The 25,776-nt window shown below is 66.8% G+C and overlaps 3 protein-coding genes across 8 annotated transcripts; all 3 read left to right on the plus strand.

Annotated features, from left to right (window-relative positions):
* Positions 1 to 1,015: 1,015 nt before the first annotated feature.
* Positions 1,016 to 6,664, plus strand: PRR35 (proline rich 35). Of its 4 annotated transcripts, none has more exons than XM_043915731.1 (3): positions 1,016 to 1,667; positions 4,433 to 5,578; positions 5,848 to 6,664. In XM_043915731.1, exons 2-3 carry the CDS (start codon positions 4,470 to 4,472, stop codon positions 6,467 to 6,469), a joined length of 1,731 nt encoding a protein of 576 aa, XP_043771666.1. In that variant the 5' UTR covers positions 1,016 to 1,667; positions 4,433 to 4,469; the 3' UTR covers positions 6,470 to 6,664. The 4 variants fall into 4 exon arrangements, with proteins under 4 accessions (XP_043771666.1, XP_043771664.1, XP_043771665.1 ...); XM_043915729.1 differs by lacking the exon at positions 1,016 to 1,667 and adding an exon at positions 1,719 to 1,853; XM_043915730.1 differs by lacking the exon at positions 1,016 to 1,667 and adding an exon at positions 1,791 to 1,916.
* Positions 6,551 to 9,902, plus strand: NHLRC4 (NHL repeat containing 4). Its single transcript, XM_043915624.1, has 5 exons — positions 6,551 to 6,627; positions 6,705 to 6,791; positions 7,248 to 7,368; positions 7,582 to 7,667; positions 8,466 to 9,902. The coding sequence occupies exons 1-5, from the start codon at positions 6,551 to 6,553 to the stop codon at positions 9,448 to 9,450; spliced, it is 1,356 nt and encodes a 451-aa protein (XP_043771559.1). The 3' UTR covers positions 9,451 to 9,902.
* A 23-nt stretch (positions 9,903 to 9,925) lies between these two features.
* On the plus strand, positions 9,926 to 23,034 carry PIGQ (phosphatidylinositol glycan anchor biosynthesis class Q). Of its 3 annotated transcripts, none has more exons than XM_043915734.1 (11): positions 9,926 to 9,951; positions 13,908 to 14,606; positions 16,127 to 16,258; positions 16,338 to 16,458; positions 17,760 to 17,886; positions 18,087 to 18,240; positions 18,358 to 18,469; positions 19,034 to 19,114; positions 19,555 to 19,669; positions 20,968 to 21,029; positions 21,754 to 23,034. In XM_043915734.1, the coding sequence occupies exons 2-11, from the start codon at positions 13,918 to 13,920 to the stop codon at positions 21,904 to 21,906; spliced, it is 1,746 nt and encodes a 581-aa protein (XP_043771669.1). In that variant the 5' UTR covers positions 9,926 to 9,951; positions 13,908 to 13,917; the 3' UTR covers positions 21,907 to 23,034. The 3 variants fall into 3 exon arrangements, 2 of the variants coding, with proteins under 2 accessions (XP_043771669.1, XP_043771668.1); XR_006343198.1 differs by lacking the exon at positions 9,926 to 9,951 and adding an exon at positions 10,852 to 11,047 and having other exon boundaries at positions 19,517 to 19,669; positions 21,754 to 21,840; XM_043915733.1 differs by lacking the exon at positions 9,926 to 9,951 and adding an exon at positions 10,869 to 11,047.
* Positions 23,035 to 25,776: the final 2,742 nt, after the last annotated feature.

Consider the following 25,776-nt stretch of genomic DNA (forward strand, 5'->3'; position numbering starts at 1 on the left):
CTCAGTGTCACCCCTGGGACAGCCCCAGGTCTCAGGGTGACCTGTGCCCCCTGCCCCGTCTGGGCCGGGGCCTGGCTGGGTGTGTCTGGAGTGGGGTCTGTGTGCAGAAGGAGCAGGCCTCCTGGCCCCCACGCTCCACAGAGCTGCTGGCGTGACGACCGCTCAAGCTGTCTCCCGGCCTGGGGCTGCCTGCACGGTCAGCTGGTCAGCTGGGCCAGGCCAGGCGGGCAGAGACGGACGGCTGGTGGGCCGTGCCCCCCGCAGCCCTCCAGCCCTCCCACCCTGCCCAGTGGGCTTGCAGGGGGGAAGTTGGGTCTCCCCAGTTGTATCAGGGAGGGTGACACTGGACAGTCACCCTCACACCAGTGTCCTGGCACCGGATGCCCCCAGAACATGGCGCCCTGCTCCTTACAAACGCCGGTCAGGGTTGACTGGAGCGCCAGCGACAGTGCCGTGGCCAGTCACCCTCCTGCGCAGCTGGGGAAACCGCAGCCGGGCTCACAGGCCCAGAGAGCTCCATCCCAGAGACCCTACAGGACACGCCCTTGCCCCCAGAGTGCCCCTGTCCCCGCACTGAGTTGGCTGCCCTGGGCTTCGATGGGGGCTCTAGCAAAGGTGGAGTGGACGCTCACGGGGGCCTCCAGGGCAGCACACGCCCCTCCGACGGCCGACCCCACCCCTCCTGAGATGGACATCACGCACCTCCGGGTTCGGACACCGTCCCCTGAACAAAGGCAAACATCCCCTGAGGAACACAACTGGCCTGGCCTGCGGTCTGTCCACTTCCAGAACGGTGCTGGCTGCTCAGGGGGACTTCTGCTAGGACCCGGCTGAGACGTGGGGCCCCGGACCATTGAGTTGGACGTTTGGTATCAACATGGAGTCGAGCTCCACCGGAGGTGGAGTGGCTCAGGCTGTGAGGATAGAGGGGGCGGCGTTTCCTGGTGGGCCCTTTCCCCGCCCCCCCTGGCTCAGCGGCCCTCCCGAGAGGGACAGGCAGGGGAGAGGAGGCCTGCCAGCAGGGGGCAGGGGCAGGGCCCTCCCCAGAGCGCCTGCCAGGGGACTGGGGGTGACGCTTCCAAAAAGTGGGGGTAAGCGCAGGGGACCCCCTTTTCCCGGGTCAGTGACCGTCAGTGGGCAGGGTGTGGGCTTGGGGGTGCAGAGCCATTCAGCCTCCTGTTTGGAGAAGAGAGAAGGGCACTGCAGGCAAGCCTTGGTCAGCAGAGGAGACTCTGCCCGGCGTGTGATGGGCTCTGCCCTCCCCTGCCGGCTCTTTTCTCCAAGGGCCTCCTGTCCCGGGGCTCAGCCTCCAGGCCCTGGCTCAGGCGGAGGGGCTGTCAGGGGCCAGAGCCCTGCCCTGACGAATGAGTGCTGACGGCCCCACTCCTGTGCCCTCGGCCGCTGACACCCCATCACACCGCTGCGGGGACCCCGGGAGACCTGGCTGCCTCTGCGCACCCCCGCGGCAGCCTGCAGGCGACGGGGGCGGGGACGTGCCAGGCGCCCCTCGTTCGGCCGCACACCTGCGTCTCCACTGCGCGCTCCTCCACGGGGCTGCCCGACCCTGCCCTGCTCGGGTGGCGCCACCGGTGTCACCGGCCAGGACTCCATCCACGAGTTGCGGGCGCGGCGCAGATTGCTGAGCCGGTCCTGGGCGCGCGAGCCTGGTGAGTGCGCCGAGGGGGCGACTGCGGGCCGGGGAGTGGGAGAGACGGGGGTGCACCTGAGGTCGGGATGGGATCGCTGCCGGCGCTCGGGCGCCTCCGCCCCCCTCGAGCCTGGGTCGGAGGTCGCCGCGCCCCCCGGAGCCCGGCGCCGTGGCGCACGCGCGGCCGCTCCTGCTGCCAACTTCGGTAGGTGCGAGTCGGCGTCGGGGAACGCGGTCCGTGGCGGAGGCTTCAGGGACTCGCTGCCTAGTGAGTGACCGCAGACCGCGCGGGGTCCCTCCGCAGTTTCCTTGGCGGAAATCGGGGTCGCGCCCCGAGAGCCCGTGCGGGTCCCGGGGAAGCGGGGTCGCGGCGGCGCCGGTAGGGGCGGGGCGGGAAGTTCCCGCGGGGTCCCGGGGCTACGCGCAGACTTATCGCGGCGCAGCAGGCTCCGCTCAGCCCAGGGCGCAGGTAGAGCGGCGCGGGCGGCGGCGGGTCTGAAGTTTGGGGGCCGCGAGGGGCCGACAGGATTGTCTGGGCGTGGGCAGGGCTGCCCCAGCCCCACGTCCCCCACTTCTCGGTGTCCAGGCTCCACGAACTATTAGGGCGCAGCAGCAGCCTCCTTATAGGAGGACGCCCTGGAGGGAGGCAGGGAGGGAGTCGGGGTCTGGACTTCAGCCGCGGAGGAGCCTGGTCACCTGCACCATGCCCTGTGGGGTGCTCCCAAGTCGCAAGGGCCACAAGCTCTAACCCCCCGGTGGCTGGTGGGGGCTCCAAGCGCTGGGTGCCCCCTCTCCCCCCTGGGGTGGGGCTCCTGCCTGGCCGGCCCTCAGCTCTCCCCCAGCCAGGGAAGGGTTAGTGGGACCAGGTGTCTGGGCAAGCACCCTGGGGCGCAGGCCGGGCTTGGGAGGCATGTGCGAATGAATATGCCTTTGGGGGTGTGGGGTGTGTGCTGGTGTCTGGGGGTGTCTTCTGCTTGTGCACAGTCATACTGGGCAGGTACCAGGTGTTCTCTGGGCTCCCATGGGGTCAGCGGCACTGAGATGGCTCCCTACCAAGCCCCCCTGCAGCCAGGTGACTGCTTCGAAGCAGCAACACAGGACAAGCCTCTTGCCTGCTGAGTCCAGGGGTCTAGGAGGAGCCCCCCCAGTCCAGGGGCCCGGCTGGGAGGTGGGGTGGTGGTGGCACCAGGCGGCACAGCTGTGTGGCTCCCAGGGCTGGGTGATCGATGGCCCCAGCACAGCCGCCTCTGTCTCTGGAGCACACACGCCCATTTGTCATCTGTGTCTTAGGGGGGTGGGGGGCAGGAGTGGGGCCTGCCTCTGCACCCACCAGCAAGTTCAGGGTGTGTCTGCGGCCCCTGGGGGCCCCAGCCCCTCTCCTCAGCCAGCCCCCTCCTCCCAGCCCTGCTGGGAGCCCTGTCCTTTCCCAGATAATCGCAGCCCTCCACACCTGAGCCCTGGCCGTGCTAGCCCCCTCCCAGGACCTGTCTGAATGGGCGGCCCCCTCTGCCCCTCTGGCCATTCCCATAATGGGGGTGCCTGCTCAGTGTTTGGAGGCAGCAGACGTGACTCCCCGCCATGTGCAGAGCCCAAAGGCCGGCAGGGAGGACGGTCTGCTCCCAATGACTGCCCCAGCCCTGCCCGGCTGAGCCCCAGGGAGTGGGACACATGCCCGTGTGTCCACGCCCGTGAATGACTGTGACCCTATGCGTCCTCGGTGTGTGTGTGCATGCATGTGCAGTGCATTCACGTGGGCGGTGGCCTGTCCACTCTGAGTGGTCTGTGAGCCTTGTGTGCCTGGGCCCCCTGCCTTCTGGCAGCTGCCCGGCTCTGTTCCGAGGTGGCCCAGCTGTGCCGAGGTGGTCTCTGTGGGCGCTGCGTGAGGAGGGCTCGGTAGGAGCCCTGCATGCTTGTGTGCACGCACTCGCCGAGCCCCGGCCGAGGCGCGCGCTGGGGCGGTGGACGGCCCAGGTGGCAGCCCAGATGGACCGCGGAGTGGCTTCTGAGCAGGCGAGCGGGGTGTGGGGAGAGGAGGGTCTTGGCCAAGCTCGGCCGTGGCAGGCTCGGCCGCCGACCTGCCGGCAGTCACCCAGATGGAGCCGGGCTGAGCAGGTGGCCATGCTGTGGGGCCGTGCCGGACATCCACGCCCCTCAGCCTGGCCTGGCCCACGTGGGGTGACCCCCTCGGAGACCGCAGTGCCCAGAGACACCCTGCAGAGCAGGGACGTGCTGTGTCAACAGGCTCTCAGAGCTCCTGCTGGTTCCTCATCTCGGCTGCCCAGCTTCCGGGGGCAGGGGTCTCAGGGGGCGGGGTGAGACAAGGAAGGGCCGAGTCCCCAGGAGGGAGTCTGCTCATATGCTCATACTTGGCTTCCTCCACTCACTCACCAGTGCCCCTGGGGTAGACGGAGACACAGGCTCTGCCTGGAGCGGGGCAGATGGGTGTGGATGGAGTCACCCCAGAATTGGGCCTGCCGGGGACTGGCCGACATGTATGTAGGGTCAACCAAGAAAGTTCAGGACTTAAATTTTGGATAAACAACAAATAATTTTTTAGTGCCCAAATGTTGGCTCGGCCATGCTTACACTAAGAAAGCATTTGCTGTTTGTCTGAATCCCATTTCCCTGGGCGTCCTGCGTTTTTGTGTGCTGACCGTGTCTGCTGACCCTCCAGGGAGGCCTGAGGGTCTGGGCATCAGAGGCCAGGGAGGCGGAGGGCCGCTGTGGTGACGGGGTGGGGGGCGTCGGCTAGGGCGCCGGCGCTGACCCAGGCCCCATCTGCAGGTGGCATGGGGCCGTGGCCCGCCGGCTAGCCACCACCATGTCCCGAGAGGCCAGCTCCTGCCGCCTAGGCCCCGGGGCGCGCGCACGCGCGCGGAAGCCCAAGAAGCCGCACTACATCCCCCGGCCCTGGGGCAAGCCCTACAACTACAAGTGCTTCCAGTGCCCCTTCACCTGCCTGGAGAAGTCCCACCTCTACAACCACATGAAGTACAGCCTCTGCAAGGACTCGCTGTCCCTTCTGCTGGACTCCCCTGACTGGGCCTGCCGCCGCGCCCCGGCCACACCCCGGCATCCCGCGGCCACCCCGGGCCGCCTTGCGGACCCCTCGGCCCCAGCTGACCCCGGCACCCGGCCCCGAGGGGCCCGGCTCCTGGACGCCCCCGCCACGCCCGACCTGGACCTCACAGCCGCCGACATCCTCTCCCTGCGCAGCCGGGTCGGGGGCCCCCAGCTGGGGGCCGAGGGCTCCTCCCCAGGGACACCACCCCCTGAGGCCAGGGACATGCAGAAGGGTGCGGGCTTGGGGGGCCTCCTGGCTGAGGCATGGAAGCCAGGGTCGGGCGGGGGCCGGAGAAGTGCAGCCGTGGTGGGTGCAGGTGCCTCGGGCCCCGAGACCAGCGTCCCCTGCTACCCCCCGCCCAGCTCCGGGGAGCTCCCTGAGGCCCAGAGCCTCCACCTGTCCCTGCTGGGCGTCAACTACCCTCTCGGCCCGAGCCTTTTTTCCTACTTGGGGCCCTCCCTGGCCGCCGCCGCACACGTGCCCTTCCTGGCCTCGGCCAGCCCCCTGTTGCCCCCGGCCGCTGCCTTCCCTGCCCCACAGCCCCCCGAACGCCCCACCCTGATCCCCCGCCTGTACTACCCCCTGCTACTGGAGCACAGCCTGGGGCTGCCGGCCGGCAAGACCGCCCTCACCAAGCCCCCCATGCCCCCGAGAGGGCCCCCTGGGGCCCTGGTCCCTGGGCTGCTGAAGGTGCCGGTGCCGGGGCTGGGTGGGCCCTGGCCCCGGGGCGCCCTCAGGGACCCCGGGCAGGAAGAGCAGCTGGGGCGGGCTGCCCAGAGCGACCCCAAGAGAAAGCTGGCCCTGGGGGCCCAGCCAGAACCCCTGAAGGCCCCCTGCAGCCGAGCGAGCATCAGCGCCCAGAGCAGGTGGGTATGGGGGCCCAGGCATGGGGCACTCAGGGAGGCGGGAACAGGGCTGAGGGGGCAGGGTGGCCGGGCGCCCCCCCGCCCCACCCAGAGCTCAGCCTGCAGAGGGGAACTTCAGGCTGCAGGGGGGAGACTGAGAGCACACGGCCCGCCTTCCTCCCTTCTGGGGTACCGAGGCCCCCCGGCCAGGGTGCCAGGCTGGACAGGGTCATGGGGGGCGGGCGCCATGGGGACAGTGCAGCCTCCTGACCGGCTCCCGCCACCCCCAGCCTGCGGACCGGCCCCTCCGCGATGCTCTGGCCCGAGGACAAGGAACTGAGCGACCTCGAGACAGCTGGCCCCGCGGCCTCCCTGCCCCCGCAGCCACTGGGCCTGGCACTGGGGGGCCCCGGGCACATGGGTGAGGACCTGACGCGGGCCCTGGGCGACTGTGCCAGGGCGGAGCAGCGCCTGGGCCAGCTGGCGCCTGCCGGGGGCTTGGCCCCACGGCCCCTGCGGGAGCAGCTGGGGAAGATCCGCCGCGAGCTGCTCACCATCCACCAGGCGCTGGCGCGGGCTGTGAAGCCACCCGACGCGCCCCTCGACCTCTCTGTGAAACGGGCACCCACCAAGGCACACGAGGTGCCCGCGGGGCCGTGGGCACAGCCGGAGCTGGGCCCCACACTGGCCCGGGGGACCCCAGAGCCCCGCGGCCTGCTGGCAGCCCCGCCTCTGACCAGCCACACCACCAAGTGTGAGGCTGATTCCAGTGTGCCCCCGCTGGCCCTTCCCCTGCAGGCGCCCGAGGACCCTGTCATTCCCGGCAGCTGGGGTGCCCACGCTGGGGCTGGGGGCTCCTGGCCCCCCGAGGCTGTCCCGGGCCTGCAGAGCCCGCCGGGTGCCGAGGTCTGACCACAGCCCCCGCTGCCCCTTCCCAGATGGGCGCCCTCCTCTGACCCCGCGCCCACCGCCTGGCTCCCCTCCCGCCCCAGCATGCCCGGGGGCAGACCCCCACCCGCCGCGGCCACGCCTGTCTCTGGGGCCACGCAGTTACTGCCCAGGGCCCCTTAGTGAGCAAGGTTGTGGACATTAAAACGGAGACGACCTTCACACACCCGTCTGGGCTCCTTCTTCACTGCCGCTGCAGCGTCATTGTCCACGTCAATGTCTCCAAACTGGGTGTCGGGGCACAGTGTCCTGGGCCCTCCCCGGGGACCCAGAGTCTGGGGAGAGAGTGGGGTGCTATCCACGGGGGCAGAGCGGGGGCAGGCAAGGCAGGCATGCACAGTTTCGGATTCTCTGCGTTTCTGCACTAGGATGGTGGGCAGGGACCCTGGGGCATGCCTCCAGCCCCATCTGGCCGGCCAGCCCTAATGTCCGATTCGTCCAGGAGGTGGCTCGCTCTGGTTAAACGGCACCCCACGTGCTGTGGCCCAGGGCTGGTCGCACAGCGTGGCCTCCACTGGGCCCTGGCCAGCCCCTGCAGCTGCGATAGGCATCGGGCGGCTTTCACAGCCCACTGCCTCCCTCCCAGCGCGGCCAGACTTGGCTTTCCCACAGCGGGGGGAGGGGTGCCCCGGGGACCCTTGGACCCAGCTAATTGCTTCTCTGCCCGGGAGCTGGCCACACCTCTGTGCCCACCCAGGAGTGGCCCCAGGAGGGCCGCTCCTGCCTGCTTTCGGCTCCCCAGGCTGGGCCGGCCGGGCTGGGGCCAGTTGGATCAGGACTGCTGCTGCCCATCAGCCGTGGCGACAGCAGATAGCATCGCGCCCACCCCCCACGGCCTCCAGAGCTGGGGTGCAGGCGGCTGGGTAGGGAGTGCTATGGGTCACAGACACGGACTGACCCCCACCTTCCAGGGGCTTCCTGGAGGCGCTTAGGGGCTGAGGGCTGAGCCACGCACAAGGGGTCTGGAGAACCCCCAAGTACCGAGTCTGAGGAAGCCTCCTCCACTTCAGCCCCCCGTTAGCACCCCGTGACTGCCGCACCCCGACTTCTCAGCACCCACTGGACTGACTCTGCAGGAGGTGTGTGACCCCCGCACCACAGGTGCAGAAACAGGACCCAACCTGCTAGCCTGTGCGGGGGCACCCCCACCCTGGACTCCTAGGTGGGTGACCTAGCCAGCAGGTCAGGGGCACAGCCCTCCCCCCAGTCCTGAACTTGTGGTCCCGCTGGAGGACAGAGGGGGTGCTATCCCCTGAGATGGTGGCGGTAGAGGCCCTGGATCCCTGGGGAGGGTGGCTGGGTGGACCTTGAGTGCAACCAGCTGGGCAGGCTGAGGAATGTCCCAGAGGCCAGTGCAAAGGCCCCGAGGCGGGAATGCGGCGGCGCTGGAGGGTGTCTGGCAGGGTAGCAGCTGAGCACCGGGCTCCTTCGGGCTTCCTTGGGCTTCAGCTCAAAGGCCGCCTGGCCAGAGCTCTGCTGGCCCCTCCCCAAGGCCAGGTGGCTCCTCCCACTCCCTTGAGCTCTGGTTTCCAACAACACAGGCCCGTGGCCCAGGGAGCCTAGCCCCAGGTAGGAGACCCCTCCCCCCCGCCAGAGAGGCCTAGGAAAGGACCCCTGCTTTACCCCTCAGGGGCTGGAGGTCTCCAACAAGGCCCCGTTCCTCTGCCCATAGAGAAACACTGCTCATCCATCACCCCTCCCCCACCTCGGACAGCAAGGTGCCCCGAGCTCCTCTTGAACCTCAGATCGGAACAGCAGCTGTGGGGGTGGGGGGGTCGTGCATCTCTCAGAACTGTGCTCAGGGACCACAGCTGGGAAAACAGGGCCCAGAGGCCCGACTGGCAGTCGGGGCATGGTGGGACAGTCAGGTCTGTAGGTCAGGAAGACACCAGGATGCCAGAAAGCGGTGTCGGGCCCGCAGCGCTGCCCGGCACATGGCGGGGTGTTACTTGTCTTGTAGCCCCACGCTTGGCTGGGCTGGAGGACCGGCTCAGAGAGGCCGAGGCCGTGACGGCCGCCCAGCGCCTGCTCCCGGGCCTCCTTCTTGGACTTCCTGGGCCTCCCCCACCAGTGCGCCAGCCACGGCCCAGGGACCGCGCCCCACACTGGACCTTCCCGGAGACCCTGCCTGCTGCCGGCGGCCTCGGCTGCTTGGGCGGATCCCAGTGCCCGCCACGGCTACCGGGGGACCCCGGGGCCTGCACTGCTCCCCAGATGGTCTGCTCTTCCTGACGGCGGGCGCCACACCCTGCGTCCACGTGCTGGACCTCGAGGGACGCTCCGTCTGCCACCTGCCCTGCCACGTGCCAGGGGCTGGGGCCTTTGTGCCGGAAGATGTGGTGGTGACAGCCGCTGGGCTCGTGGTGGTCAGCGACCTGGTCCACGGGGCTGTCCATGCGCTCCAGCACACCGCCCGAGCCCCTCAAGGCCGCTGGGTGACGGTGGGCTCCTTCTCCGCCCCCCGGGGGCTGGCTGTAGATGCCTTCGGCCGCCTCTCAGTGACAGACTACGTGCCTGGGGCTGTGCACAGCTTCACACTGGGCCCTGACTTGGTGCCACTGGCCCCCGCCTCCCTGCTGGGCCTGGAGGGCCCCTGCTGGGTGGGCCTGGCGCCCAATGGGGGCCTGGCAGTGAGCGAGGAGTTTGGGGACGTGCGGCTGTTTGGCAGTGCCCGCCAGCCCCTGGGGTCCCTGGGGGACCTGACCGGGCACCCCTTTGGCAGCCCAGCAGGTGTGTGCACCGACGCAGCGGGCGGTGTCATTGTGGCGGACCAGCGGCGGCGCCAGGTGACCCTGTTCCCCCAGGTCAGGGCGCCCATCTGCCTGGTTTCCGAGGGGCTGAGGCGACCCCTGGGTGTGGCCTGTGGGCCCCAGGGCCAGCTGCTGGTGGCAGACGCAGAGGACGGCGACATCAAAGTGTACCAGTCCCACCTGGAGTTGGCCTGATACCGTGGGCTTGAACCGGAACGCCCCTCTCTGTGCGTGGCATAGCCCCCCAGACCCGGACCACGATGGGAGAAACGTTCAGGGTTCTCAGGGTTCTCCTGGGCCGTGGGCCTCGCCCTCCTGACCCTGCACATTTGCAGACAGTCCTCAGCCCCGTCATACCAGGCCCTGGCCTGGTCTCCTCTCCTTCTCCTGGGGAGGATTCAGATTCAGGGGGCAGCTGGAATCAGCTGCCTCCAGCCCCCAGGGCCCAGGAGGCCTGCGCTTTGGGCCAGCAGCTGAAGCCTGGAGGTCTCCAGCGTGTTGGGCCAGCCGCCAGCACTTACCCGGGCGGCTCTCCATTCAGTGCTCCAGCCCCAGCCTCCTAATCAGAGGGAGGCAGGCAGGGTGGGTGTGGCTGCGCTGGGCTGGGCTGGGCAGGGGTGCGGCTCCTCACTGTCCCCTGTTTTCAGAGACGCCTTGGGTGCCCAGACTGCTGCAGCTTCTCTGGGCCCAGCTGAGGTAAGGGGGAAGCAGAGGACGGGCCACCTGGATGCGCCCTGGGGTGACACAGGGCTGGGTTACCAGCCTCCATGCTCCGGGCCCACGTGAGACTGTCTGACCTCCTGGAGCTGGACCAAACAGCTCAGGCTCATGGGTGGGGGGAGAGTCCCTGGCAGTGGTCAAGAGCAGGAGAACCTTCCTGTGAGCAGACAGGAAAACCAGGCTGAGGGTGCGGAGGAGTGAGGTTCCTCTGAATCTGGGCCCAGCCAGGCTCCCGGCTCCCTCGGGGGTCCTAGGGGGCAGGCCACGCCTAGTCTGGCCCCAGGCGTGGTGAAGGGGTGGTCTCAGGGTCCCTCCATGTGTCCTGGCTCCTGAGAACATGGGCCTGGATTAAGTGGGTCAGAGTAAGGAAGTGCAGGGAACAGGTGCTGCGTCAATGCTGACGGCTGCTGCTGAGTTAGAGGTCTTGTTCCCTGGAGAAGAGGGAGCCAGGGGCGCCCCCCAACCCCCACCCCAGTTGGCTTCACCCTCTGGACTGGCCCTGCAACCTCAGGGATCACTTGGCCTCTGCAGGGAGCAGAGTGCAAGGGGGCCAGCCCGGGGCTGGAGAGGCAGTTTCTCCTGGGACCCCCGGCGCCCCACCCGCTCCGGAGCCTGGGGGGGTCCTTTAACCCCGCGGTGATGGGGCAAGGTGGGGTCTGGAGCCTTCAGAGTAGGAAACCAGGGACAGGGGAGGTCTGGCCACCGTGGTGGGGGACTGGAAGGCAGGGGTTTGGGGGACACTGTAGGTAGACCGGGGGGGACAGTAGTGCTGCGACGGGGACAAGGTCCTTGGGCACAGCGCGTGGGGAGACAAGGCCGCGGAGGGACCGAGGCACGGCGCGGGTCGGCCGCTGGCTCCGGGACCGGAACGTTGCGTGCGCGGAACGCTCCGGCGGGGGCCAGCGGGCAGCCTGTGCGGCGGACCGTCGCGCGGCAACGCCGGGAGCGGGCGGAAATGGGGCGCGTGTCCCGCGGCGCGGCCGCAGCGGGGCTGGGGGCCTGGAGCGCCGCCGCCCGCCCGGGCCCGCCCGACGCGGTTCCCGACACTAGCCGGACCCAGTGCGCGGCCCCGGTGAGCACCGCGGGGAAGGCCGGCGGCCTTGGGGCGTAACCTTGGGGGCTCGCCCCGCCGGGCTGTGCGCCCAGACCCCGCTGCGGCGGCCGGGGAGCCCGGGGGCCTCCGGAGCCGACGCGGGCCTCTTACCTCTCGGAGCCCCTGCTTTCTCAGCCGTAAAGTGGGGGCGCCACCGGAGGCCAGCCGGGGCGGGCCTGGGACGGGAGGCGCTGCGGCCGCGCAGCCCAGCGACGCCGGGTTCGCGGCGGGCCGCGGGGGCGCTCTGGCGGGGCGTCTGGAGCCCGGCCCTGTGGGGTGAGGGGCGGCCGGCCAGTGCCTTCTGGCCCGCCCTACCCGGTCCCGCCGTGGACCCGGCGTCAAGGGGTCAAGGGGACCGGCCATCAGCGCTGTACCGTCGTCCCTGAATGCGGTACAGGCCAAAACCCAGAGCCCTGGATTCGTGTCCTTTCTTCTGAAAAGAGAGGGGGAAATCCGTCTTTAAACACAATCCTTGTTGTTTTTAAACACAGACATAAGGAGTAACAAGGAATTCTTGTGAGCTACCAAGGGCAGTGATCAGGAGACTCCCCAGAGGATGATTTTAGGCAGTAAGGGGTTCTGGCCAGTCATAACTGGGCGTTTGCCTTGAATCAGTTCTGGCGGAGGACGACAGACTGCGGGCTTCACAAGGCAGATGGTTGAGTTCAGGTCCTGTGGAGAGGGGTGTCCCACAGACTGTTGCCTGACCTGGGATGGTGGGCTGAGTCACAGGGCACCTGGTGTCCTGGGTAGCAGGCAGCTTTCCCGGGCTTGTGCCCTTTATCGCAGTCTTTAAAGATGCACACGGTGCTGTGTTGCTGCCCCGCTTTCTCCCATCTGCACCTCTGCTATCGATTGCCTGCTCTTTCATCTTTTTCTGGCTGTCTGATCTGAGCAGACTTCTTTGTGTTGGTCACTCCCAGAGGCTGAGGTGGGGGTGGGGATGGAAACTTGCTCCTAGATTTAAGAGTTCTTTCTTACTGCCCCACAGATGGGAACACCACCATCTGCCTTCTGCTGCCTTCCCCAGACATGAGGAGCTCTTCTTCCCCTTTCTTTATTTTTTTTTAGGTAAACTTTGTAGATGAAGCATAAAACACACAAAGTGCACAGATCGTATGTGTACAGCTCGATGAATTTTCTGCAAGTGAACCCACCGTGTAACCAGCTTTGCCCAGAGCATCTGCTCACTGTGAGGCCAAGTGTGTTTGTCTTCTGACAGTAGCTATGGGCGGTTTTCCTTAGCTCCTGTGAGAGGAGTCCCCAAACAGGGGACCGTGATCCTGTCATTTGGCCGACCTGGTGGTTGCAACTGGCTGGTGCTGAGAGGCTTGGGCTGTGCTGGCTGCTCCCTGTTGGTGGTCAACATGCATTGGTGGGACTCTGACACACAGAATGCCTCTGTCCCTTTCATGATGCCCTTGACAGGTGTCAGGAGACTGGGCGGTCCTTGATGTCCCTGCCAGTGGCCACAGGGACTTGGCCCAGGGCTGCCTTTGGGCTCCAGGTTTCCCTGCAGACACCATGTTGCTTGCTGTCTCTGATCTCTGCAGGGAGGGGCCTTTGGGAGTTTGGCTGCTGTTGGACTCAGGGGGACCCTTTGAGTCAGAACCCACAAGTGGGAGAGGCCTCTCCCTCCAGCCTGCTCTGGGCGCCCTGGAGGGGAGGAAAGTAGCTGCCCCAGTTGCCTGGGGTTAAGTCCTGTGTGTGTGAGGCCCCCTCCAGAGCCCCACAACCCTCAGGAAAGGGCTCCCTCAAAGTCACACCTCCTCAGCCTCGCTGTCCCCCTGTTCCCGAGGGCCTGGTGAGCCCTGGGGCCTGGAGGGCCAGGCTCAGTGGGAGGCCTGTGTCCCTCCTACTCCAGGGTCTTAGCTCGGCGCTGCTGCTCCGCGCTTTGTGCTGCTTTGTGCTGACTGTGGGGTCGTTCGTGTCTGGGAGAGGGCCGGAGCCCCAGCGAGCGCTCACCAAGGCGAAGCTCCTGCCCGCCAGGCCCGCTCGCAGCCCCGCAGGACTCAGAAAGCATGGCCTACTGGGGAGGTTCTTGCTACCCAGGATCACGTGAAGGCTGGGACAGCTGGGGAGACCCACCCCGACCTCTAGAGCCTGCGGAGGTGGGGGCGGGGGAGGTCCTGAGGGAGGTGCTCAGCTGTGACAAGAGGGTGGGGCCCCAGGGAGGGGTGGGCCCCAGGTAGTTGGAGGCTGGGGCTGGGTGGATGCTGGTGGCTCCCAGCCTGAGCACTGAGGCTCCCCGGGGGGTCACTGGGGCACCAGGCATGTGCCCAGACATCTTCTGGGGCCCCCACACCAAGGCTCACAGCTGCCAGCAGTGGGCTCACGCCTCACTTTGCTTAGCTTAGCAAGTGATTTGTTTAGGTGTCCCATCTTTGTTCTTGCTAGCTTAGTAAGTCAGTCAAGCTTTGAGATGTTTAAATTACTTTAATTGTTAATGAGATTGTAGATTTTCCCTTGTGCTACACTTCAAAAACTAATCAGTTCTTTAAAAACAAAAATTGAGCCCTGTACTCAGCACCCTGTTTCAGGTGCTTGTGTCTGGAGGAGGGAAGCCTGGCCCCGCCTCTGGGTGGGGGTGGGCGTGGCCTGGGCCTGAGCTCACTGCAGCCCAGGGCAGAGATGGGCAGCTGGGGGCTCCCTCGCCAGCCTCCTGACCAGACCTGAAGCCGGGTCGCCCCCACCTGTGGGCGCAGTGGCCACATGGACGTGTCTGAGAGGGTCGTCTGAGCCACGAGCCGTGGCCAGAGCCTGTCTCTCCGGCACTGGCAGGCACCCTGGGCCCTTGCGGGGCGGCGGCGGCTCTGAGCTGAGCCCTCCTCTCTTCCAGCGACCCCGGCATGGTGCTCAAGGCCTTCTTCCCCACGTGCTGCGCCTCGGCGGACAGCGGCCTCCTGGTGGGACGGTGGGTCCCGGAGCAGAGCAGTGCCGTGGTCCTGGCTGTGGTGCACTTTCCCTTCATCCCGGTCCAGGTCAAGGAGCTCCTGGCCCAGGTGCAGCAGGCCAGCCGGGTGGGCGTGGCCGTGCTGGGCACCTGGTGCCACCGCCGGCAGGAGCCGGAGGAGAACCTGGGCCACTTCCTGGAGGGCCTGGGCGCCCTCTTCTCCCACGAACCCTGGCTGCAGTTGTGTCGGGAGAGGGGCAGCAAGTCCTGGAGCTGCAAGGCCACCCGCCGGCAGGGGCCCGGCCCCCTCGCCCCTGCCTGCGAGGACCCGGTCATGCTCATCTTCTACGACCAGCGCAAGGTGTTGCTGTCGCAGCTGCACCCGCCTGCGGCCCTGCCCGAGCGCCAGGCTGGGGACGCCACGGCCAGCGCGGGCGGCCTGGCTGCCGTCTTTGACACAGTGGCACGGAGCGAGGTGCTCTTCCAAAGTGACCGGTTCGATGAGGGCCCCGTGCGGCTGACGCACTGGCAGTCGGAGGGCATGGAGGCCAGCATCCTCGTGGAGCTGGCCAAGCGCGCGGCGGGGCCCGTCTGCCTGCTGCTAGCCTGTCTGCTGTCACTGGTCTCCGCTGCCAGCGCCTGTCGGTAGGTGCCCCCGGGGCGGGGCAGGTGGGTCAGGCTCACAGGCCAGACAGGCCCTTCTGAGGCCCACGCCGCCCCTGCACCCCAGCTCTCGTCCTGTGCCCCGTCCCTCCTGGGGGCTGCTCTCCTGGTGCCTCTTGCTCAGGGTAAAGCCAGCAGCCTCGGTGGTTGCCTGGGACCCGCTGGGTAGGGGATGTGGTGACCCTCAGACAGCTCAGGCCCCGACAGGGAACTTAGGTGATGGGAGACCCAGGGTCTGCACAGGGCCCCCTGTTGGTCCCCCGGCACTTGCCCACCCGCTTCCCTGGCGCTGCAGGAGTGGCCGCCCCGGGAGGCTGTGGGCAGTAGCCCCTTGCTGTCCACTGGGGGCTGGTCTCAGGGTTCACCAGAGCACTTCTGGCTGCGGACCCTCTCCCTGTGAGAAGCCCCCCAGAGGCACCACTGGGTGCAGAACAGCCGTGCTGCACCCCAGATTGAGAGGTTTGGCCTCAGGTCTGGGGACGGGCCTCGCCGACTCCCCAGGGGCTCTGGGGCAATGTGGCCCTGTCCCCACAGAGAGACCTCAGCAGCTGTGTATGGGCAGCACCTTAGGTTATGGGGACTGCTAGTGTCTTGACCTGCGGGGTGGGTTCCAGAACTTCATGACTCCTTGAAATAAGTCACGTGAAAGTGTCTGGGCTTGCCTGGTGGCACTTTGGGGAAGAGAAGTTCCTTTGCTTTTGTTGGGTTTCAAAGAACGCAAGAACGGCCGTGAGTTGCCATGAGTTGCTCGCGTGCCCCTAGTCCCGAAGCCCCAGGGGCAGGTGCTAGTCCTTGGTGGCCGTCAGGAGCCCCAGGACATCAGTGTGAGGCATGGCTGTGGCTGCAGGAGCGAAGCCCTGGGGTGCTGCCCAGGGCTGGCCTTGGCCTTGGGGAGACCCTGCCCATCGCCTGCCTTCCGCTGAGTGGAACAGGGGTGTGCTGACTGCATTTCTCTTTGGGAGTTGGGTCAAAGTCTAAACCTGCAGGGTCAAGGCCTCCTTCCCCCCTGGGGGCCTGAGTGTGCTCGTTTGGCGGCCCTGCACTTGGCAGGCGCCCTGCCGGCCCCTCTGGCCAACAGCAGGGCTCTGGCTTGCCCCGGAGTCAGGTGCTGAGTTGCCATTGGAAGCTTTGTTCACCTTTGCTAGAGAACACGTCTGCAGGTCTGTGAAGCGTCTGGTGCTTCCTTTGCCGCGTGAGGGGTCAGCTTTGCTGGGCTTGACTCTTGACACGGTCGTCCGTCCGGCAGGTGCTCAGCTTCAGTGCCTGGAGTCAGCACCTCGTGTTCCCAGTTGACAGTCACGAGCGACTGCCGCCCCCGCTGGGCTGCCCACCGGGGCCCTCTCCCGTGTCCGCAGCCCACGGAGTTCAGCAGTGTGACCATGGGTGTTTGGGGCCACCAGGGCCTTTTCTCTCTGCACGTCTGGGGTAGTGGCTGTGGCCGCAGCGGCCCCAGCACAGGGAAGCCAGAGGCCCCGAAGGCCCACCGCCTCCGTCCCTCACAGGGTGTTCCGGCTGTGGCCGCTGTCCTTCATCTGGAGCAAGCTGTCCACCTGCGAGCAGCTCAGGCACCGGCTGGACCAGCTTACGCTCGTCGTCAGCGCCCGCAGGGCCGAGGGCCCCGCCCAGCTGATGAGGTGCGGGCGCCACGGGCCCCCCGCCCCCACTGACCCCCGCAGCCGCCCGCACGCTCACGCCTGCTGAACCCGCTTCCAGGAAGGCCAACACGCTGGTCTCCGTGCTGCTCGACATGGCCCTGGGCCTCCTGCTGCTGTCCTGGCTGCACAGGAAGGACCGCTTCGCGCAGCTGGCCGAGGCGCTCGTCCCCGTGGCTGACGTGAGTCGGCGGGAGGGCCCCAGCTGCTCTCCAGCACCTGGTTCCTGGGGGCGGGCACTTCCTGGGGCAGCTCACTGTGGGCCTGTGTCCCGCGGGACCTGTGGGGCTGCACAGACGCGGGCCCTGTAGCTGGGCCACCCTGCCGTCCTGACGGTGCCATCTGCAGCCCCTATCCGGGCTTTGCAGGGGCGCCGCCTGCATGCCAGGCTCAGGCCCCGGCGCCCCGTGGCCCCACTGTGCACAGTCGTTTCTGCTCTCCTGGCCATCAGCCTGGGCCTCTGCATGGTCAGCGGATCAGCGTCAAGGAGACCCTGTGCCTCCAGGCTGCTCTCTCTGGCGCGCTCAGCCTCCCGCCTGCCCCCCCACCCCCGCGCCGGTTCTGTGGCTCCTGCACTAAGGGCCACAGGCCCCGGCCTCCTCTCCCGACCACAGCCGCCCGCCCGCTGTCCGTCCACACCGGCTCTGAGCCCTCCTCCTCTCTGCCGTCTCTGCACTTTTATCGGGAGCTTGTCTTTTTGCCTAGGGCAGCCCCCAGCACCCCTCCCCACCCACGCCCTCTTGGCCTGGCTGCAAGCCACTCAGATCTGGCTGCAGTGTCCTTGTGGGCTAAGCCATTCCTGCTATCGTTAGTGTCCAGTCACAGGTGGGCACTGGGCCTGCTGGTGGCCAGGAGCCCCCAGGCGAGTCCCGTAGCTTCTAAGGGAGGCCTGGCCCGAGAGGGAGGAGGGGGGCCTGGGGGCTAGGGAGGGGGCTCGGCCACTCTGCCCGTTTCATCCGCGCTCTGCCTTTTGGCCAGTTTTATCCTAGGCCTCTTTGCTGCAGAATTGCTCAGAAATATAAATATTTAATTTAAAAATGAAAGCCTCTTCCTGCTGCCAAGCTCTTACCCTTTAAATATTAAATAAGCTCTATTTATAAAGAACACTCTGTTCCCTTCTCACTGCCCCAGACGTGGCAGAGGCCGTCACCCAGGGCTGGGAGAGGCCTGCGGGGAGGCGGGAGGGGCTGGCTGACGGGGCAGGGACAGGGCGCCCGTGGCCCCCCCATGGGTGCCAAGGCCCAGGCCTGAGGGCCCGCCCACCCCACTGGCACCGCTCTCCTCCTGGGCGGCCGGGACAGGGTTCGGCTTACTGGCTCCTGGTGAGGCCCGTGCTGGACCCTCACCCCTCGTCATTCTTCTCCCTCTGGGACCCTCCAGCCACTCCGCCCCCGCCTGGCTCGTGGGCCCTTGATGGGCTTGACCCCCTCAGGCTCATGTAGGGTCCCCAGGCGGGTCACCGGGTGACACCCCGTCTTTGCAGCGTGTGGCCGAGGAGCTCCAGCATCTGCTGCAGTGGTTGATGGGTGCGCCTGCTGGGCTCAAGATGAACCGGGCGCTGGACCAGGTGCTGGGCCGCTTCTTTCTGTACCACATCCACCTCTGGATCAGTGAGTGCCCGCCAGCCCCATGGTGCGTGCCCTGGGGACAGAGGCCCAGCCGAGGGGGCAGTGGGACCCCTTGGCCTCTGCTTCCTGTCGGCCCAGCACCCCGTGTTTGGAGCCGGGCCATGCCTCAGGCCGCCGTCCTCAGGGAGGACCGGGGGCTGCAGGACCCTGGGCGCCCCTCAAAGCTGACCCCGTCCCACCAGGCTACATCCACCTCATGTCCCCGTTCATCGAGCACATCCTGTGGCACTTGGGTCTCTCGGCCTGCCTGGGCCTGACGGTCGCCCTGTCCATCCTGTCGGACATCATTTCCCTTCTTACCTTCCACATCTACTGCTTCTACGTCTACGGCGCCAGGTGGGTGTGCGCCCCACCCTGCAGGCTGGCGCGTGCAGCCCTGGGCCCTGGGCACAGACAGACTCCCAGGCCGGGCGGGTGTGGAGCGGCCCCCACCCTGACGGCCATGGTCTGCAGGCTCTACTGCCTGAAGATCCACGGCCTGTCCTCACTGTGGCGCCTGTTCCGAGGGAAGAAGTGGAATGTCCTGCGCCAGCGTGTGGACTCCTGCTCCTACGACCTGGACCAGGTACCAGCTCTGTCCAGCCGGCCTCGGCCTGCACCGGCACATGCCGCGGCTCGGGCATCACGAGGGGCAGCCTCGCTCCTGCTCTGCAGGCCCCAGGGGTGCAGGGAGCTGCAAGGGGCAGGGTGTACGCGGGGCCATGACGGGGCAGAACTCGCCGCAGGCAGGGACAGACCCTGCTCCCGGAGGCTGCAGGGCAGCAGGTGCTGGAGGTGCGTGCACACGGGGCCTGGCTCGTCCTGTTAGCTTGTCCACACCTGCCATGGGGACCCTGAGTGCTGCCCTCCAGGGTATTCTTTCCTGCCTAATTTTCAGCCCCCCTCCTGTCTAGTGTATGGGCTGCACACCTCTTAGCTGGTCCTGTCTACCCGCTCTCTGCCCTTGTTTCACCAGGTCTGGAGAGCAGGTGTCCCTCCCAGGACTGGGGAGGGCTGTCCCCAGCAGCGTCAGGCAGCTGGCGGGCGCTCCATCTCTGCACGGGCGGAGGGGCTGTGGTCAGTGCAGGCAGGGGCACCCCCAGCGCAGGGCTCTTAATGCCGCTGACGCTGGCGTCCTTTCTCCTCGTAGCTGTTCATCGGTACCTTGCTCTTCACCATCCTGATTTTTCTGCTGCCCACCACGGCCCTGTACTACCTGGTGTTCACCCTGGTGAGCCAAGCACCACGTCTAGGGGCCTGGCCCACAGTGCTCGTAGTTAACTGCCGGCTCTGCCTGCCAGCGGGCAGCTGTGGGCAGACCACCACCCGTGCTGGCCACAACAGGGTGGCTATTCGGGACTCCGTGTACTGGGCCCTGGAGCGGGCAGGGGTTCACCCTTGGGGGGTGAATGGATGCATGGAGGGCAGGGGTCTCAATGGTGCAGGGGGGCAGAGTGTGGCCAGCAGGAGGGGCGTGGTACCCGGGTGGCCGGGCCGAGGGGCCAGTGGCGTGTGTCCCTGGGTTGGAGTGCCCTATCTTCTGACCAAGCGGGAGGGGGTTTCCTGCCCCCCCCACCCCCAGGACCTGTCAGGCCGCTCGGCTCAGGCCTGTACAGTGTGGCTCTGGCCACAGTTCCAGGCCCAAGGCCCTGAGCGCCGTCTGTGCTGCAGCTCCGGCTCCTGGTGGTCACTGTGCAGGGCTTGGTCCATCTGCTCGTGGACCTCATCAACTCGCTGCCGCTGTACTCACTCGGCCTCCGGCTGTGCCGGCCCTACAGGCTCGCGGGTAGGTCTGCGTGCTGGCTGGGGGGCATGCCCAGGGGCCCTGAAAGCCGAGGTGTGTGCGGCAGGCGGGCAGGGAGCACAGGGCCCTGGTTCTGGGGGTGAGCTGCAGGGGGAGCCCTGCCTTTAGGTTCGGAGGCCGCAGGCGCAGCCTTCCTGCCTCCTGAGCCTTTCCTGTGATGAGTGTGCAGTTTGCTCGGAAGCGTATCTGCAGTGTAGTGTGGGCAGCGCCTGTGTGGTTCAGAAGAGAGATGTGTCCCCTGTGGCTGTGAGGGTGTGTGCCTGCTGGCGCCCCTCCACTGGGAGCTGACCCCCCAGAAGACTGCCACCTTCCGGGACCACGCTGGCCAGCCCAGCCGCCCCCGCTGGCCCCGCTGCAGGCAGAGGCCCCTGTTTGCATGCTGACACCAGCCACAGGTTGGCCAGATGCCCCTGACAGGAGGCTGTCCCCACTGCAGGCCTAGGGAGGCCTGACCCGACTGGTCAGAGTTGTGGTCCAGCCCACCCAGTGCAGGGTCTTTGAACAGTCGGGGAACCTGGGGGTTCCTGGCTTGGCCCCCAGGTGACCAGTGTGCCCAGGAGGCCCTGGGCTGGTTTGCAGCCAGCAGCTCAGCCCACCCCAGAGCTCGTGGTGGCTGCTCACAGCCAGTTTGGAGTCAGAAGACACGAATGTGTGTGTTTGTGGGCTTTGGGCCTTGAGTCTGCCCACCAGACAGCCTCAAACCCTCTTTCCAAGAGCTTCCTCCGCTGACCCCCAGGTGGCCCAGGCTCCCCCAGCCCCACCACACCTCAGCCCCCGGACCCAGCACGTCCCTGGCCCCATCCGCGCTCAGGCCGGCACGGTCCTTTTAACTTCACAGGAAAGGTCGCATATGCCGCCTCTTCTCTCCACTGTGTTGCCTTGGGGCCTCTTCATCAATTGATAATTAGCTCCTGTTTCTCCTTTTAAGAACTTTCCACCTTGGGGATCCCCAGGCGTGGGAGCCCACACTGCAGGCCAGAGTGTGGCTGGTCCCCGAGTCAGCCATGCTGGAAGGCGCTGAGATGAGCAGGGTGCCCACCGCCCAGCGGGTGCCTTGTCCACTCTCGGGAACCCCGGTCCTGCTCACAGAGTAGCACAGCCTGCTGGCTCTTCCCTGCCTGCAGACCCGGGGCTTTGGTCTCTGTGCGGTTCTGCCGGAGCTCTGATGGGGGCGGATGGTGGACGGGACTGGAGAGGCGGCTGCTGCCCACAGCCGGCAGCCCTCCGAGGGGTGCAGTGCGGGGACCACCCTCCCTCACCAGGCCTCGCTCTCCTCGCAGCCGGCGTGAAGTTCCGGGTCCTGGAGCACGAGGCCGGCCGGCCCCTGCGCCTCCTGATGCAGGTAAGGCCTCCCTGCAGCCCTCGCATTGCTGCCCGTGGACAGGCGCCCCGCCCACCCTGAGGCCCCGTGTCCGGGGCATGTTCTCTGCCCCCCCTGGTGGGGGGCCTCAGGGGCCCTGGGGAGATTCTCCTGCCCTCAAGGCCTTTGGGCGCCGTGACCCCCTCTCTGCCTGGGCCCTCCCCCAGTGTGGAATCTCTGTGGTGTGCCAGACACCCTGGGGCACCCAGGCCCCAGCCTGCTGGGCCCTGCATCCCTGTCTCCTGCCCTGGGCCGGGGCTCCATCTCCAGGCAAAGTAGCAGAGACTTGGCACAGGCCGGCCCTGTTGGGTCAGGGCCTGTCCTGCTGGGGCTGTGGACCAGTTGCCGGAGGCGCAGAAGGCCCTGTTGACTGCAGGCAGCCAGGCTGGCCTGAGAGGAGAGTTCAGAGGCTGAGGAGCCTGTGTGGTTTTCTGGGGAGGCTCCTACGAATCGAGTGAGTCCTGGAGTGGGGAGTCAGCCCCCGCAGCCGGGCCAGAGCAGAGCACTGCTGACTGAGGCCCAGGCCTGCCTCCCGAGCTGCCCCCTCTGACCTACGTGTCCTGGCGAGACTGTGTCTAGCTTGGAGCTGGCCCTGCCCTGTGGTTGTCCAGTCCAGGGACCCCCAGGACAGGCTGCGGGGCCTGGAGAGGAAGTCCCAGGGGGTTGGGGGCCACATCCTGGCTGATCGCTGCCCTTGTGCTTCCAGATAAACCCCCTGCCCTTCAGCCACGTGGTGCGCACCTACCGCCTCCCCAGCTGTGGCTGCCATCCCAAGCACTCCTGGGGCTCCCTGTGCCGCAAGCTGTTCTTCGGGGAGCTCATCTACCCCTGGAGGCAGAGAGGGGACAAGCAGGACTGAGGGCCCGGCCCCCGGCCCGCCTCGCACCGCCACTTGGCAGTTGTCAGGGTGGCACACACCTCTTGCTGCCCCTGGTTGTCAGGGCCTCTGCGGGCCCCGCCTGTCGCATCTCCGCCCGACTCTGGTCCTGGGGGTGGTGAGCAGGGGGATGCACGCGGTCAGCCAGGCCAGTGCCCAGCTTCAGCACCATCACCTCCGCCTCAGGGCCCCCTGCTGACCTGTTGTGACGGCACAGTTCACCTGGTCCCACTGGCCCCTGGGCCTGCCCTAGACCCGGACGGGTGTGCAGAGCCCCGCCTCTGCCCGCTTTGCCTGTTCCCAGTAGGATGGGCCAGCAGGTCCTGGCTGCTCCCCCGCACCCTGCCCTGTCATGGGTGCACTCAAGTAACCTTAAGACTCTGGCCCCCAAGCGTCTCCTTCCCTGGGGGCTGCCCCCTGGGGTCCCCAGTGCCTTCCAACTTGTCTCAGTGGGGCAGCAGCCAGCCAGTCTGGGGGTCCAAGCCGCCGCCGACCCCCAGCCTGGTCCAGCGGTTCCAGGACACTGGGCAGCAGCGCCCCTGGCACCGAGTCACACAGGGCTTCCTGTCGACGCTTCTGCAGAGACTGCTCTGCAGCAGGAGCTGCCCACGGCCCTCTGGGTGTCTCTCTGTGAAGCCAGGCCACAGGGGGTGCCCCGGCTGGCAGCAGGGACCCACCCACCTGGCTGCCCGCTCCCGCCCTGCTCCCTGCAGGAACAGGCTTGTTGGCCATATCTTCCATCCTGTCACTGGCCTCTGGCAGGGGCAGGCAGCCCCCAGGCAGGGGTCCTAGCACTGGTCTGGACCTGCCTGGCAGCCACAGGCAGGATCTGGGTGTGGGTGTGAGCCCAGAGTCCCGAGGGTGGGGTGCCTCGAGGCAGTGGCATCATGTACGTGTCATCGTGAAGGTGGAGACGTGCATGCAGCAGGCGGTGGGGCTGTGCCCCCGTCCACCCAGGCACTCGGGACTGACCACCTGACACCCACGCTCCCCAGCTGGGGGCTACAGTGAGGAGTCCTGGGCGCGTCCCCCACACCCCAGGGTCAGGCGGGTGGGTCCTGGCTCTGTCTTTTCTGCTGGGACAATAAAGCCTCCGATGTATTTGGAGTACGCCACTGTGCCTTCATCAGCACTTGAGCGATGGGTCTAGGGAGGTGCCCCTTCTCCTGGGGCGGGGGCCCCCACTGTCTGTCCTAAGACGACAACCAAGCTGGGGGGCAGTGGGCACTCCGCGGGCCTCTGCAGATCTGGGGGCTGGGTCTGTAGCCCCTTGAAGATGTTCTGGCATGGATGGACGGACCCCGGGCCACTTGCTTTCTAGTTTGGGCCTTGCCCTGGCGTGAGGGGCTCCCAGAGCAGGACACGGGCCCCAGGGTGCAGACCTTTGGGTGAGTGGGTGAGCTCTGATAAGCATGTTGTTGTCTGAGACCTGGGACTCCGTACACGGAAGGGGTGCTTCCTGATGGACTCTTCCGTTCTGCAGCCTCCAGTGCCCGCGGGTGGCTGCCCTGAGCCTGCTATCCGGGCTGTGGAGGAAAGGGTAGAAGCCTGAAGAGGCCACTTGGCAACTGCCAGGCCGGCCTCTCCACCGGGGCCAGCAGAGGATCTACGTGGGGCCTGGCGGGCAGCCCACGTTCTGCTGAGAAGGGTCTCCACCTTCAGACGCTGAGACTCAGAAACAGCACCTGGGGCCTGCCTCACCTGCTGAATTCTCCCCTGCTCTGCTCAGCCTGCTGGGCAGTGGTAGCCACGTTCCCGGCCTTGTCAGGCAGCTGTCACTCATTCTGGTTGCAGGACTGCCTGCCCGTCTCCCAAGGGCCAGGCCTGGCCCCAGAGCCGGCAGAGGGAACACTGGCCACTGGCAGCCACCGAGACATGCCACCTGCACGTCCCAGCTGCTCCCATCCTGTCTGGACCTGTATGACTTTCATCAGTGGCCCCCACCCCAGCCCAGGGCTCTGACCGCCCCTACCATGCTGACCTGGTAGGGCTTTGTGCTACACACAACTCGGGCTCCCCTGCTGCTGCTGCTGCTGCTGCTAAGTCACGTCAGTCGTGTCCAACTCTGCAACCCCATAGACGGCAGCCCACCGGGCTCCTCCATCCCTGGGATTGTCCAGGCAAGAACACTGGAGTGGGTTGCCATTTCCTTCTCCAGTGCATGAAAGTGAAAAGTGAAAGTGAAGTCACTCAGTTGTGTCCGACTTTCTGCAACCCCATGGACTGTAGCCCACCAGGCTCCTCCGTCCATGGGATTCTCCAGGCAAGAGTACTGGAGTGGGTTGCCATTGCCTTCTCCGCAGGCTGCCCTGAGAAATGGACAATTCCCCTTTCATCTAGGGCCGCTACCTCCCTGACAGGTCTTCACGGCCGCCAACAGAGGGCCCGGTACTCCTCTGGTGCAGACGGGCTCAGAGAGGGACGGCCAGCTGCTGAAGCAGGCAGCCTGAGCCCCACAGTGTGACCTCACCAGGAGACAGCCGGCACGCCACTTCTCGCCCTTCACCAGATCCCCGTGGCTACTGGCTTGCTGTGGCCGCTTTGTTGAGCTCATACTCTGATCATCAGTTGCCCCTAACTGTGCCCTGAAAGGCCCAGTGTGCCTCCTATCTTGGGGGACAAGGCCTGATCTATGCACCCAGGGCACAGTGAGGGAAAGGGCGACTTAGGGCTGGGGCCGCCTCGTCCCCCGCTCCCTCTGCCCCCAAACGCCCCCAGCCCCGCTCTGCCTGTCCCAGCACTGGGGTCCTTAAGATCCCACCAGTCACTTGGTAGCCTGTCCCTACGTGGGGTTCATCTGATGATTCTGGGCTTCAGCTCCTGTGCTCTTGATGGGAACAGGCAAATGCCATTGTGACCTCAGGCATCACCTTGGGCGGAACACCGTGTTTGCCCGTCCCTGTGATGTCAGCCGGACACACCAGGGCCGCCTCTGCAAGCTGCTGTCCCGTCCATGTGACAGTGACCAGTACAGAGACAGCGGCTCCCTGTCCTGCCCCTCCTCCTGCTGTGGCCCACTGCTTGCAGTGTCCCCCACTGGTTCTTGCTGGGCGTGCACATGCTCCTGCGCCCTCCACCTATGGCACTTCAGTGGGGCCTCTCTTGGCAGCAGGCCCGGGCCCGGGGTTGGGGGTTGAGTAACCAGCGGGCCAGTTACTCAGTGACTTGTGTGAGTCACCCCATTGGGTAGACCCCAGGCCCTACTCAGTGGGGAAGGGGAGACGCCCCAGACCACTTCTTTGTTCCCCTCTCTGGACAGAGCCTGGGTCTGGAGGCCTGGCCCCCATCCTGGCCCCAGCCAGTGGATGGGGGAACTGCAGGAGACACCATCAGGCTCTTCACCAGAGGGGCCCAGAGTGACCCTCGACCACCCAGCATCTGGGTGCCTTGCGGGGCTGACCCAGGACTTATGAGCGAAGGGCTGTTCTGGGCTGCTGTGTCCTTGGCCTCAGGCTCCTCAAAGGTCATCCCTGCAGAAAGGTACGAGCTACGTGGAGGCCAGCTCCTCCACGGGGCCTCCTGGGCTCAGGGAAGGGCAACCGTCCGCCATCCCTCCCTCGTCTGGCCCCCCGCCACCCCCAGGCTCCAGACCCTGTGGGTTCTTGCCAAGCCCTTCTGCCCTGAGGCCGGGAGGTCAGAGGCCAGAGAGGACAGTGGCACGGAAACACAGGACTGGAGGCACCTGGAAGGCCGCTGCGTCTTTCTCCCAGGACTGGACTCCGTGGACAGGTCTCGGGTGGCTGCGCCTGCGGCACAGGCTGTGCTGGTAAGGACCCAGTGGCCTCGCTCCACCCTGGGTAATGGAGAACCAGGGAGCGGGGGCCCCCAGTCCTGAGGTACAAAGGGTGGTTT

Source organism: Cervus elaphus, chromosome 10 (genome assembly GCF_910594005.1).
Source record: "Cervus elaphus chromosome 10, mCerEla1.1, whole genome shotgun sequence".
Taxonomy (NCBI): domain Eukaryota; kingdom Metazoa; phylum Chordata; class Mammalia; order Artiodactyla; family Cervidae; genus Cervus; species Cervus elaphus.

Excerpts from the sequence above, each read along its gene's own strand:
- PRR35 (XM_043915729.1), top strand. The coding sequence starts at position 1,735 with ATGGGATCGCTGCCGGCGCTCGGGCGCCTCCGCCCCCCTCGAGCCTGG. Across the intron at positions 1,854-4,432 it reads CGCTCCTGCTGCCAACTTCG|GTGGCATGGGGCCGTGGCCC; the intron begins GTAGGTGCGAGT and ends CCCCATCTGCAG. Across the intron at positions 5,579-5,847 it reads AGCATCAGCGCCCAGAGCAG|CCTGCGGACCGGCCCCTCCG; the intron begins GTGGGTATGGGG and ends CGCCACCCCCAG.
- NHLRC4 (XM_043915624.1), top strand. The coding sequence starts at position 6,551 with ATGCCCGGGGGCAGACCCCCACCCGCCGCGGCCACGCCTGTCTCTGGG. Across the intron at positions 6,792-7,247 it reads ACCCAGAGTCTGGGGAGAGA|GCTGGGCCGGCCGGGCTGGG; the intron begins GTGGGGTGCTAT and ends TCGGCTCCCCAG. Across the intron at positions 7,668-8,465 it reads CCCCCACCCTGGACTCCTAG|CCCCACGCTTGGCTGGGCTG; the intron begins GTGGGTGACCTA and ends CTTGTCTTGTAG.
- PIGQ (XM_043915734.1), top strand. The coding sequence starts at position 13,918 with ATGGTGCTCAAGGCCTTCTTCCCCACGTGCTGCGCCTCGGCGGACAGC. Across the intron at positions 19,115-19,554 it reads ACTACCTGGTGTTCACCCTG|CTCCGGCTCCTGGTGGTCAC; the intron begins GTGAGCCAAGCA and ends TCTGTGCTGCAG. Across the intron at positions 21,030-21,753 it reads CCCTGCGCCTCCTGATGCAG|ATAAACCCCCTGCCCTTCAG; the intron begins GTAAGGCCTCCC and ends TTGTGCTTCCAG.